This window comes from Xiphophorus couchianus, chromosome 8 (assembly GCF_001444195.1).
Source record: "Xiphophorus couchianus chromosome 8, X_couchianus-1.0, whole genome shotgun sequence".
Taxonomy (NCBI): Eukaryota; Metazoa; Chordata; class Actinopteri; order Cyprinodontiformes; family Poeciliidae; genus Xiphophorus; species Xiphophorus couchianus.
In genome coordinates, this window is record NC_040235.1 from 5,064,981 (window position 1) to 5,079,123 (window position 14,143).

At 41.7% G+C, this 14,143-nt stretch overlaps 1 protein-coding gene across 4 annotated transcripts in view; it reads right to left on the minus strand.

Annotated features, from left to right (window-relative positions):
- The window catches only part of hecw1a (HECT, C2 and WW domain containing E3 ubiquitin protein ligase 1a), a 68,368-nt gene extending 54,798 nt beyond the window's left edge, over nt 1–13,570 (minus strand). For 2 of the 4 annotated variants that reach the window (XM_028025814.1, XM_028025813.1), the window contains exons 1-5: nt 8,564–9,478; nt 8,120–8,479; nt 6,562–6,883; nt 6,177–6,284; nt 4,671–4,765 (exon numbers count right to left, since the gene is read on the minus strand). In XM_028025814.1, the coding sequence (XP_027881615.1) occupies nt 4,671–4,765; nt 6,177–6,284; nt 6,562–6,883; nt 8,120–8,479; nt 8,564–8,566 (888 nt within the window). In that variant the 5' untranslated portion in view covers nt 8,567–9,478. Of the gene's footprint in view, nt 1–1,633; nt 1,748–4,670; nt 4,766–6,176; nt 6,285–6,561; nt 6,884–8,119; nt 8,480–8,563; nt 9,479–13,484 lie in introns of those variants that run through there. The other 2 variants (XM_028025815.1, XM_028025818.1) reach the window with 2 other exon arrangements.
- Between the last annotated feature and the right edge of the window lie 573 nt (nt 13,571–14,143).

Below are 14,143 nucleotides of genomic sequence, written 5' to 3' on the forward strand. Positions count from 1 at the left end.
CACATCTCTCACACTGTTCTGCTCGAGTTTGGACTCAAGCTTCCTCCTGTAGTTGTCCTTGCATGTCCTCAGTGTCTCTCTGAGTTCACGCTGGACTCTCCTCTGCTCCTCCTTATCTTGAGACATGAAAGCCATCTTTTTGTTTAAAAGTGCCTTCAGGTCGCTGGTAATCCAGGGTTTATTGTTGGAGAAGCAGCGAACGGTCCGGGCTGGCATGACAGTGTCCTCACAGAATCTGATGTATTCTGTGATGCAGTCAGACATGTTGTCGATGTCCTCCCCATGAGGCCCACAGAGCACATCCCAGTCTGTCAACCCGAAGCAGTCCTGCAGTGCCTCAGCTGCCTCCTGTGTCCACCTCCTCACCGTCCTGATGCGCACAGGCTGCCTGCTCACTAAGGGGACATACTTGGGAGTCATCCTTACCAAGATGTGGTCCGACCTGCCAGGGGGAGGCAGGGCTGTGGCGCTGTATGCATCTTTGGCATTAGCATACAGGAGATCCAGCATTTTGTTTTCCCTGGTGGGACAGTCAACATACTGCTGGAAGTTGTTTAGAGTTTTGTCCAATGGTTAAAGTCACCTGTGATGACCATGAAGGCGTCCGGGTTTTTAGTCTGTATTTTGGCTGTAGTAGCGCTCATGACGTCACAGGCCACCGCTGCATCAGCTGATGGGGGAATGTAAACAGCGATCAAAATGGCGGACGTAAACTCCCTCGGTAAATAATACGGCCGCATTACCACAGCCAGAAATCCAATGTCCGGGCTACAAATCTGTTCTTTCACGTTAACATGACCGGGATTACACCACCTCTCACTCACATAAAGTGCAATCCCGCCGCCCTTCTTCTTCCGACTCTTGGAAAAGTCCCTGTCCCCCCGCACCAAGGAAAATCCAGGAACCTCCATGCTGCAGTCCGGAATAAGCGAGTGTAGCCAGGTTTCCGTGAAGCAGAAGATACTGCACTCCCTGTACTCCTTCTGGGTCCTAACCAGCACTGTGATTTTATCTGTTTTATTCCTCAAAGACCTCACGTTCCCCATAATAATCGCCAGTATCGCCGGTTTGTGCCGTCTCCTCTTACGCCTCCATTTAGCTCCAGCCCTGCAGCCCCGTCGTCTCCTCCGTAGCTCCTTTGGGACCACCGGCCTGTCTCTGGGCCGCAGCAGATGCTTACATAGCGCAATCAGCCGTTCACGCGTGTAAACAATGCCCCTGCTCCGTTCGGCGAGGTTCTCCGTAGCAATCATGCCTCTACTCCGTGAAGAACAGCAACAGAACCGACAGAACCACATCCAGCCCTTGTGGGAGCTTAACTGATGATCTATGGGTTCTTTAAGCACGGATCCTTAATCGGTTACAGGAAATATACACAGGTTAACACACATACAACGGGAGCTGCAACTGCAAGCAGCCAGCTAAACCGGCGCCATTTTGTTTTTATTTGTCATTAGTGACAATGGACCACAGTACAACTGCAGAGAATTCAGGAAGTTTTTCACAGGACTATGGGTTTCAACACATCACGTCCAGTCCACTGCATCCACAAGGGAACGGGAAAGCTGAAAAGGGTGTCCAGATCATTAAGAGACTGTTAAAGAAGTCAAGTGACAGTGGATCTGACCCTTACCTTGCATTGCTGAGCTACCGCACTGCACCACTGGCATGCGGGTTCTCCCCAGCTGAGCTCCTCATGGGTCGCAAGCTGCGTACAACGCTGCCACACCTATCACTAAAGACTAACACAAAACAGCTGACAGGAAAGCAAACAGCGCTCAAACAGAAACAAAAAGAGAACTATGATAAAACAGCCAGGAGGCTGAGGGCTCTGGCACAAAATGACACAGTGAGAGTCGAGGATCGAGGCACGTGGGAGCGAAAGGCCACAGTCCTCAAGGAAGTGAGCCCCAGGTCATACGAGATGCAGACGGATGATGGACAAGTACTCAGGAGAAACCGGAGGAGTTTACTCAAGACTCAGGAACAAGACTCACAGAAACAGGGTCAGGATGAGAGCGATGCAGGCCATCAGGCCAGAGAGACGACAGACCCACACGGTGTGGGTAAGGATGCTTTACCAAACAACACTAGTTCAACACATGTCTTAAGAAGGTCAACTGGGACACAAAGGCCACCAGAGAGACTGATTGAACAAGGTTAAGGAAGTGGAAACAGTGTTAGACTGTTCAGGGTGGAGTTCTGTTATTATGAAGTTCTGTTAACTCCTGAGTCTGTATGGTGACTCTGTTGTTACTGTTGATGTTGTTACTGGTGACTCTGTTAGTGAAAGCAGTTGACACGTTAACAAACAAGCTTGAAACGGGGATGTAATGATATGCAGCACCAGTAGGTGGTGATGCAAGAAGATTAAAGAAAAGGCGACACGAGGAAGCCAGAGAAGGGAGCGGGTAAAAACCAGAGGGTATAATGACTGATGCTATTAGTTAATAAACCAGATAACTTTAAAAGACTTGGCTTCCTTTATGTACTGCAGTACAAACATTACATCTACTAAATCATGCATTAACTTAGTGTGTTGCTAACTTTTGCCATTTTGTAGCATCAACATTGCTGCTAGAGTTTTTTTGTTTTATATATTTTTTGATAAATATGATTTGATATTCCCCTTGTGCTCTCGTCTTGCCCTCTGGCAAGACATGCACACTTTCAGGGTTTTATATTTCTCCTGTGGTCAATCGCATTATCTGCTTCCCATTGATGAGGGATTCTTCTATACTCGTGCTCAGGCGTAACTTGACTCGGAATTGAGTTACCTAATTAACATCTCCTGTTCTGAAACAGAAAACCCTGAGTGTCACAGAGCTGGTAGGTTTATTCAGAGTATCTACCTTCTACTCAGAGCTTGTTAACCCTGCCTTCTGAAATGGGGTCCAGACAGCTCATCCTGACTAACAATTAGTTCCAGCTTTATATCAGACAGGCTATAGTCTAAAACAAGATTAAGGCAACAACATATGCGTTGCACACGTAAATGAGTTTACCTAAAGATCTTCTGAACATCAGTGACTTTAAAGCTGCTGCAGAAAAAAAGTCTAGATATAACTTAGGAAACTTGGGAACACATAATGAACCATTGAAGTTACCCAGGTTATCCAGCTGAGCCTTGTCCTCTTCCCAGGCTGACTTGGGAACAATATTCCCAGCTGGAGACACAGGCTGTCCATAACACAGACTCAGATAAGGAGGAGATCTTCTTTGACTGCACCACCTGACAGGTTCTGACCAACCACAATAAGCATCAAGCAGACTGGATCAATGTTCCTCAACCTCCGTTACATTTCACCAAATCTTCCTTCATCTTTTGATGAGGAAGAGACAGTGCTGTCCCTGGACTCCAAACAACTGGCAGGCTTACATTGACGGGACTGATTGGTGCTATCTGTGCTTGCTTGCTCCCTGTCTTTTCTGCCTCCTTGGCTGCAGTTATTTATATTTCTCTGTTCCCAGGAAGAAAGAAGATATCAGGTTTTGGATTAATCAGCATTTTTCAGAGGCACACAGCAGCACAATGCCAAGGCTACCATGGAAATTCAATCGTCTGCTAAACACTCTCTCAATGACTGGCAGGCTTTTGATGGACAACGGGACAACAAGAATTTACCGTAAAAATTCCTAAAATCAGTTACTAATTAGCCTCTCTGTGAAATACATGCATAAAATACATTTAGAAGAAATCATTTATTCCCAATGCAATAACCATTTTTAACCAAGCTTAATTACATCTAACTACAGTACGTAAAGTAACATGGTTAGATGTATTCAAACATATTGATCAAATTACAACTGGAGTTGTAATTTTTTATTCTTTGGCTTGTTTGGAAAGCCAAAGAAAATGTTCAACGTCAGTGGACAATAAAGTTCTGTCTTATTTATTCACCAAACCAAATAACTGCATTCAGGTGTTCCAATCACTTCCACAGCCATTGGTCAATTTGCATTTGACATTGCAGTACATTTGATGTGGTCTACTTTCAGATGGAATACTTTTGATAATATGGTGTAAATGTCTATAGTTTAAAATGAAAAACCAAACCAATCTCTTATTTTTATTAAAAGCCTGACTCTGTAATCTAAAGAACAGTTAGTTCAAAGCCATCAATAGATGTTCAATCATCAACTAAATACTATGGGTTTTAGTCAAATCTATTCTCTGATTTCCAAGGAAATTTCTGAAAGTTTCTCTTAAGCATCTAAGCTGATGACAGTCCTAAAGTGTAGTTAAAGCTGCAGTAAGTAACTTTTCATAAAAATGTTTCATTTACATATTTATTAAAACTGCCACTATGTCCTGACAGTACAATATGAGAAAAATAACCTGTGACCAAATTAATTTCTCCTGTCACCTCCCTGTGGTCTGCCACCTGCAGAAATACTTCGCTCCTGGTCAGAAAGAGCCAATCAGAGATGGGAGGAGGGTCTGTCAATCATGCATTTGTGACAAACCCTCCCCTTTGCTTTCTGCAATGCTAATTTTATAAATATTACCTACTTTAGCTTTAACAGTTTCACTCTGCTGATTTTAGGTCAAATAAAATTCTTTAAAGATGTGTCTGACTGTTTTATTGTAGTATTTATAGGGAGCTTAGCTTCTATACAATTTGCACATGCATAGCTTTATGAAAAGGAATGAGGTGAAAAAGTCTCACAGGTGGGCAGCCCTTCTTGATGGTCACACTGGGTGTAGTGGCTCTCAGGGCTCCAGTGACACCGTGGTAGTACCTGAAGCAGACCTGGGTCTCAGCTGTGTGAGAAAAACATGACAAGACATTAAAGTTTCTGAACTGGTCTCTGCTAGATATTGTCTGTATATGTGACAAAAAAAGACAGAAGAAACACAAAAATGATCAACAGAAATAAATGAGTTAAACAGAAATAAATGAGTCAAAACTGAATATCTAAGTTAAAATGTAGTGATTGCGCTATTGTAATTACTTTAAAGATATTTGCAAACTGTGTGCAAATGTTAAAAACCAGCTCTGTGGGAAACATGGGGAGATTAGGGTCATAGTAAAGCTTTATGTTTTTTTTGTCTGTTTTCACTTCACCAGACACACTCTGACAGGAGATGCCCCAACAGTACTGCATGAGCTATGAAAAAGCTTCAGTGATCCTCTGTTTATCAAGGTTAATGAGCAGTAAACACAAACCTTATAATTTCGGTGGATGTGTTGGTAGCATTTACCAGAATTTAAACATAGGTATTAGCTTAGCATAATCAGCCTAAAAATTAAATACTTCTATGATGTCTGATAATTTCACCAAGTGGAACTGAAAGACCTAATCAGAGCATTAATTTTAATAAATTATACACCACCATGGTGTCTAGGCTGAAGTACATCGGATGCCACCTGAATTGAAGCAGCTAGCAGAGAGTGTGTTTCTTGTCACTGTAGAGCTTAGTCTCACAGAGAAGTCACTTTTGGGTTTAATTACACTGTTTTGACACAAACAAACTCAGAACTCCAAACAGACAGGCAACAGCAAATGCAGTCATCTGTGTCTGTCTCTCTGTTAGATTGTATTTGTACTTCGGGTACTATCTGGGCATCAAATTGAGCCCAAATTGACACCCAGAAATGATCTGTTTTTATCATTACCTTATCATTTATTTGCTTAGATATGGCCTTAGTTCCTCTGCATGGGTTCTTATTTGTGCATTTAGATTTAGCTGTGTTCTTTTCAGGATTTTCCCTTTGTTTAGTTCTATTCTTCTGCTCTGTTTATTTTTCTCCGTCCTTCTATCTGCTAGCTTGCTTTAGTTGTGTTCTGTCACCTCATAGCTCCCTCAGTTATTCTCATTTTCATTTCGTTAGACTCACTGGTTTTCAGGTCATTTCTCCACTTCTTTCTCAGTATAAATACAGGATAGCCTATTGATTTCATTGTTCTCCATTGGCTCCTTCCACAATATTTCTCCATGATTACCCAGTCTCCTCTCCACATTCTATGTTAATCAGTTATTTTTTGCTGTAAGTCATCTTTTGTTATTTTTTTCTATTAAAAAGACATCTCTCTTGTATGGCTGCATGCAGGTCCTCCATAATAAACAACCATGAATATTAAACCTGCTGTTTGAGGATCATAGATAGAGTTTGGATTTTTTATTGTTTCTTTCAATCTTCTGGTTGCTGCTGTTGTTTTGAGATACTTACAGTTTCTAAAGTTGGAGCTGGAATCAATTTTCCAAACTATTTGTCCCTTGTGAGATCCACTGATGCCTCGGTTCTTGTAATCAAGAAAGTTATCTGAAAGATTCTCATCTAGAAAGAGAAATAAAATCGATTATTACACACTGAGCGGCCACTAACACAGTTCACTTTTATTTTCCCTCTTGTCATTTATTTTACTGTCATAATAAGATATGAACGGTTTTATGAACTTTAACATTGTTTTATTTAGAATTTTGGAACAATTTCCTACACAAAACAAAACAGTTTAACCATGGTATTGTTTGAGAAATATTTATATAAGAAAAAAAATAAATGTTCAATAAAACATGAAAATAGTGGAAATAAAAATAAGTCATGTCTAATTTACCAACAAGATACATTCCAATCCAGTCTCCAGCATCCACTTCCTCCTTGATGTCCCATTTGATGAGCAGATCTTCAGACTGGCCAATGGTGTAGTGGGCAGAGCTGATGGTGAGTGTGGAGCGGGTGTCGGGTGAGACCAAGTCGGTGTCACTGGTGGAGCGCTGTAACCCCAGCATAAAGGCCTCCTGGTTCAAACCATTGACTGCATACGTGTCTGGACCACAGCTGTGACGCACTGCACCTTTGCAGCGCTGGCGGGGCTGCCCACTGCGGGTCGGGGAGGCCATGGCAGCCAGGCTCAGGAGCCGGTTCTGGTACAGGTTCTGCATAAACATACGCAGCAGAAAATATAGTGACTGGATCTCTTGTTGGTATTTTAGTGCATGAACTCTTATTGACTAACTACAGCTGCTGGCATCAGTTTAATACCCCTTAAACTCTGAAACTTGCTGAGAGAAAGAGACACTCAGCCTTGTCCTGTTATTCCTCTTATTCCTATTAATTATTTTTATAAGCAATACTAGTCACACTGTAATGGCAATAGTGACATTATTACATGCTAGTATTAAATAGAGGATCTGCATGCAATACAAATTAGCCTCTCCTGCATGATTACATTTTGGGATCCAGGCATAGTGTTGAAGTTTGTGATAGCCAAAACATCTCCAATGTGTGAAGATAAATGATTCAGCAGCTTAAGCGTGAGCAAAGCAAGCTGCTAAATCAGTGTTAATTCAGTCTGTTAGTCATCCACAGCTAGCTGTACTTCTATTGTTTTTGTTATTTGGAGAGTGGCAATGTCATCTAGAACAGCCTTCAATTCCCCCATGAATAAAGTGGAGCAAGCCAATGAGATGCTATTTATTTGGTAATATTCCCGTGTGGAAAACATTTTAAATTTCAAAATATAGATGTTATCCAGCTGTTTTGGCCTGCTTTATATAGCTATGCATTTTATATGAAAACTTTCACATTAATAATACATATTACATGTGCTGATAGATGCTAAAAGCTAATAATGCACATGGTTGTTGTATCAGGTCAGCTGGGTTTTCATCTGAAGCATCCAATATTGGAAGGTAGTTTAATTTACAGTCATCCACAGTAAGATGAGCAGCTGATAGCTGATTTTTGAAGAGTAACCCTAACCAACAATGAAATTAGAAGGTTAAGAATGTGTTTACGGATCTGAGGAACAAATAATTTCTAATAATAATAATAAATGTGGATGTGACTTATAGAAATATGCATTTCACCTCATCTACTTTAATTATCTTGTTAATTTATCAATGATGTCAATAATTTAATCTGTATGCAAATGTGTTTAGACTGTGTGTCATGTTGGGATCTACTTTCCTTGCCCACATGCAGAACACCACAGGAGAACAGAAAATCAGTTAAGGGTTGTTTATTGAAATACAAAGACAAGGCGGGTGGTGAAGGTATGGTCCCTGGGGAAGGCTCACAGAGTTGTCGGCACACTATGGGACAGTAAAAACAGATGGTGAATTTTAGGTAATCAGAAATGGGAGCTGTGAGACAAATTAAACTGATCTTACTTGTTGGAATGATGATCTCGGTCTGGGAGGGGTCGACAGCGGGTTCAGGGCTTTGGTCTCTTTGTGTATATCTTTGAGTCGGTCCAGGTTCCAGAGGGGAAGCTTGGCTGAGCAGGATCCGGATGGAGATGCGGAGGGTGCGGTGGACGGTGGACAGGTAAGTTCAGGCGTGATGGGAGAACAGAGGAGCGGTCCGACTGATAGCTGGAGAATCCAGGAAATGCTTGTGATCAGATTGAAGAGGTGATAGTGGAACTCGGGAAACCAGTGGGTAATATTCACGGCGTCACAAGGAGAGGGAATCCAAATAACCAGGACAAGATCTTCTCTAGGAGAATCCACGGCTTCACGAAGAAACACCTGAAGAAGGAGGACACGAGAAGGATTACTCAGAAGGTTTCTCTAGGAAATCACAGAGAGCTAGCTCTGGGGGGCTCAGAGTACCATTGCTGGCAAAACACTCAGGCGTAGAAGTACTGGCAGTCAGCTCTTCTTGAACTCCAGGAGTAATGAGATAATCGGACACAGGTGCGCTGAACCATGGGCACGCCCCTCCAGGAAAAGGCAGCCTCTGATGCTATCTGGTGGATGAATGGTGAAGCAGCAAGAGAAAAAACCCACAAGGAAAACCAAAACCCTGGTTCCCAACACTGTGGGTGGTAATTACAGTGTAATGAAGGTCTTCATTACTGGTCAGGATAACACTTTAATTATGTGTAAATGATAATGAGACGGGTACAAATAGATTGAAGTATTTTATTGGGTGTTTTATGCAGGACATCTCAGTGGGTATTGAGGGTGTCCTGGGGGGAATAATATAAATGAAGTAGGTATGGTAATTATGAAATGTATTACAAATGTTGGTAGATTATGGCTTACCTCTGTCTGTTCCTCTGTAGGGTGTTCAGGCGAAAAGAGTCCCCGGGGGCCATGAACACCTGATAAAGATTCCGGAAGAGACCAAGTGCAGATGGAAGAGGGGGAACAAAGCCTGAGGCATTTTAGAAGTGATGAATAAATTAATATTTATATGAGGGTAGTTTTAGATAGCAAATGAGTATGTAACCATGAAGAATGTTTGTTATTTATGTGTTGAAGATTGGTTGTTTGGTGTATATGTGGTTTGTTCTACCCTGTCTTTTGAGAAGTGTGTTAATTGGTGCCGCCCAGGATTACAAAGCCTGCATGTTGGCCACATGATAGGAGTAATAGGTGCGGGTGCTGCGACACCTCATGACCATGTAAGCAGGAATGTCATCTTTGTTAAATGTTGGAGATTAAAACACCTGGTTGGTTGCACTACCCCTGCCTCCAGACTCCTATTTCAGCCTCCCGCTAAGGGCCACTCCTAACATACAGGAAATCCATAGAAAATGCAAGACAATACGACAGAATTCAACCCAGAAGATGTACTCAATCCATTACTCTGATGGAACATGTCTGTGTGTCACCAATAATCACTGCCAATACAAACGGTTTTTTAATTATACACTGGTCATTTATGTTATTTTCAATGTGCCTCAAATGACAAGTAACAGTTCTGGACTCATCGAGCCGCACTGATATTTCAATAGATGTCAGCTAGATTTCCACAGAACTGCAGAGCTGTCTGCATGTTTGTTTCTCATCATCCAGCCAGGAACCAAGTGTTATCATTAACACAAAAAGAGAGAGACTTCATATGGTGGAAAAATGTAAATATATTGAAATTATGCCAGTATACTAAAACCCATCATGTCTCTCTTCAAGAGGACAATTAAAACCATTGACAAGAAACCATCCCATTTTCACTACTGTAAAAATCATAAACCAGAAGAGACTGCAACATGCTGAGGTGCAAAACACAGTTCAGCCAGAATGTGGCATCTATCAGAGGCAGACATTAATAGAACGGACACGGTTAGCGTATTATCACAGAAAGTGATAACTGTATCATTTTTAAAAAGAAACTCAAGCATTGGTCAAAAGCAAACCAGTTATGTATTCATTCACAGTGATTTCCACTGCTTGTTGTTGAGGGTCTTGTACTCTAGAGCAGTGGTCCCCAACCACCGGGCCTCGCAAGAAATAATGAACTACTTTCGGATCTTTTATTTTGAAAATCCTAAACCGGATTTTACCGGTTACGTCTTGAATTGAGCCAACTTGCAGCAGAATGAGTAACAAAACAACATCTGAGTACAGTGAACCCTCCCTATTTCGCGGTTCACCTTTTACGAGCTGAGTGTGTCAGCTTCACTCAGCTCCTTTTACGTTCTCGCTGCTTCGCGGATTTGCATCGTGCATTGTGTTCTGCATTCTGATTCGCTAAACAGTCTCTCGCTTCTTCACCTGTGTGTCAACAACGTTGCGGTATAATATGTACAAGTACGTAAAACAGCTTGCCATATTTAACATAATCGATGGTGGCATGTCGGTTTATAAGAATCATTTTGCCCAGAAGAAAAAAGAGCGACAACAGCTACCGATAACTATATTCTTCTCTCGAAAACACACACCTGCACCGCGGGTTTTAGAAGAAAAAAGAAAAAAAAAAAAACGCTACAGAGCGGAGTCAGGATGCAGCGGCTCAGTCAGAAGTGCAATGAAATACACGTGAGTCACTATTTGTCCTACTGTACTTTGTTTTTTCATAATAATTTTTTATTTTCTCCCGTTCTAATCCAATAACTCAGGTCGCGGTGGGGCGGCGCTGATCTCCGCAATTCGGGCACTGGAATCCGCTTTCAGTTCATATTAAAATTATTATTTTACAGTACAGTAGTAAAGAGGTTCTGTTCTTTAGTTTCAATGTATTATGAAATATTTCATTGTATAATAAAGGTTCCTAATTCGCGGATTTCGCCTATCACAGGTTCTTTTTGGAACGTAATCTCCGAGAAAAACGAAGGTCCTCCCCCACCCCCACGCCCCACCGGTCCGCAGCAAAATTGCTAAGGGCTGACCGGTCCGCCCGACTAAAAAGGTTGGGGGCCACTGCTCTAGAGGGTCTTATTCTCGATTGCTTAAGTCTGTTATTTCTTGTGTAAACAGAACTACTGTCTTCTGTCCTATGAATTATACAATGAGGTGTTAAGTAGATTTTTGTTTGTGAATATTATTGATCAATGAGCACTGTCCTATTAAAATAAACAATTAAATTAAATTAAATTAAATGCTTTGATCCTAGTATAACACCATTACCAGATCATCCATGTATAAAATGGTCAGAACAAGCGAGATAGCTCACTATGATGGAAGCCCAGATGAGGTGAGAGGCTGCTCCAGTTAGAAAGCAGCTTCAGGGCACAGCTCTGCCAGCCTTGACTGATTGGTCAAAATGGACGAGGATTGCAGCTCAACATCAAGAAAAACTGTCTAAACACAAAGTGTACCTTTGTACACTTGGTGTACAAAGAAACTAAAAGTTTCTGGTGTCCTGCAACATTTAGATGCCCTCCTGGTCCACACACCTGAATCAAATAACTGAATTAGCTCCTCACTATGCCATCAAGTTCTCCAGAGTCCTGATGATAATAATAATAATAATTCATCCATTTTCTGTACACCCTTGTCCCTTAGAATGGTTGGGAGGGGTGCTGGTGCCTATCTCCAGCTAACGTTCCAGGCGAGAGGCGGGGTACCCTGGACAGGTCGCCAGTCTGTCGCAGGGCAACACAGAAACAGACGGGACACACAACCATGCACACACACTCACACCTAGGGAGAATTTAGAGAGACCAATTAATCTGATGTTTTTGGACTGTAGGAGGAAGCCGGAGTGCCCGGAGAGAACCCATGCATGCACAGGGAGAACATGCAAACTCCGTACAGAAAGACCCTGGGCTCAATCGAACTCAAGACCTTCTTGCTGCAGGACAACAGCTCTACCAACTGCATCACTGTGCAGCCCAATAATAATAATAATAATAATAATATGTTTTATTTATAATGTCCTTGATATCTTTCTTTAGGTCTCAAAGGGAAATAACATTATTCGACTCAGGTGTGCAGAAGCAGGACAGTAGGGACAATGTTTTAGCATGTCCTGGGGCCCCTAAACATCTCACCAGGGAGGCTCCCAGGAGGCATCCAACTGGCTCCTCTCAATCTGGAGGTTTCCATGTATCAAGTGATTACAGCCTGAATTCGACCTTATTAATTTAGTTCAGAAAGGCTACATTCACACAACAGGTTAATACTTCAAATTTTTTCCCAAATATGACCTACATCTGGCTTTTTTACCACAGTCTGAACAGCCCGATTCCAATCGTTTCACCCAAAACAAAATCGAATGTGTTCCACCTCCATAATAGGAAATTAATCGCACAGTGCCTGCAGTCTGAATGGTCATGTCGCATTTTATCTGATCTTCATGTCATTGAAGTGAGTCGTGTCATAATTCTGCACCAGAAAAGGCCAGACGCTGTAAATCTTAACATAAACAATGACTATATTATGATTATGAAATGATGAAAGAAATCTGTGACACTGAAGCACATCACAATCAGACCACTCCTTGTTTTGACTTCACATCCAACCAGACTTCTCTATAGAAGCTGCAGCAAATGCTCCAATAAGGGCTGTTCTTGTTAGCTGAGCTTTCTTTTTATCAGCTTCCTTCATGTTGTTGTGAGTGATCTTGTGACAATGCCGTTGGCTCGCATTGCTGAATAAACTATAAAATCGAAAATGGCTCCATCCATTGTTACTTCTATAAACAGTGCACTGCTGTGTGACACCAATGTTCTTCTTCAGCTCAAGCGGGGTGCTTTGGGAACATAAACCATTCACACATAAGTCTAAGTGCGGTCGGATTTAATTAGTACAATGAAAGATCGGGCAAAAAATAAATAAATCAGATTAATTGAGCATCAAGTCTTGTGTGAACATAACCAAAGACTTTATAGAAGTAAAAGCTACCATATGCTATTTTTAAGACAGTGTATTTTGAAAAATAGGATAAGAGGTTTTTTTTTATTTGGTCCACATAATTGATTGGTTATTTCCAGTGGGTAGCGGTAATGGTCTATTAATTTATTTGCCAATCACAACAAAAGTAGAAGAAGAAGAGGAACCAGTTACAGTGCCTGGGAAAAGGACAACCACACCTAGCAATGGGGTCAACCACCTCTGCTCACTAATATGGGAATTTCTGTCATGTCCTGGCTCAGTCACTTTCAGCAGCAAAAAATAATCTTTCTGAAGCTAGGTCTGTTTAGGGCTATGATGGGAACATCCTGTAAGGACACTGAGAATATAGCCCCATGTTTTAGCAAGTCTTTATCATGAAGTTTCACTGTCTCACAACGCTGTAAAGAAACTAGGCCTGTGTGGATGCAAAAAGAAAACAGGGTAAGAGGGAAGGTCAAAGGGGGACACTGACCTTGAAACTACCAAGCTGCATCAGCATAACGACCAGGTAACCCAAAGCAGACCAAAACCTAAAGGGAAGCGGGAGGAGAACGGTGGTGTGTTACAAAACACAGAAACACATAGCAGTGGCAGCAGAAGGTGAGAGTCAAGTATGAGACACCTGTGCTTTCTCATGTTGGAGCAAAGAGGAAACATCCCTGTCATAATCATTTCAGATTTCATCTGGTTCAGATGAAAATATAAATTACCAAAAATGAGTGGAAACACAGGTGGGCAAGCAGAACAACAAAGAAGAGACAAAGACATAGAGAACAAAGAGACAGCAACTTACATTTACAATGAAACATCTGCTCAAAACTTAAAACATCAAACACATGGTTTCATGCACATTGATGAGAGTTCACGTGCTCTGTGTCCCCCCAAAAAACAATTATTAGGAGTACATCTGCTCTGAGAACAGCTATGTTTGATTTATTTCCTAAAGGATCATAATATTTATTTCTAAGTACAATAGATATCCTCAACTCATCTTGGAACTAAGATGGCATTTATGGAGTCCTGCAAAACTTTAAACACCCGCGGACCTTTTCTACATGGCCTCTGCGATTCCGATAGTCTCACTCTTCACGTTAGTCTCCCGTTCCACTTGGTGCTGCACTTTATAAAAAT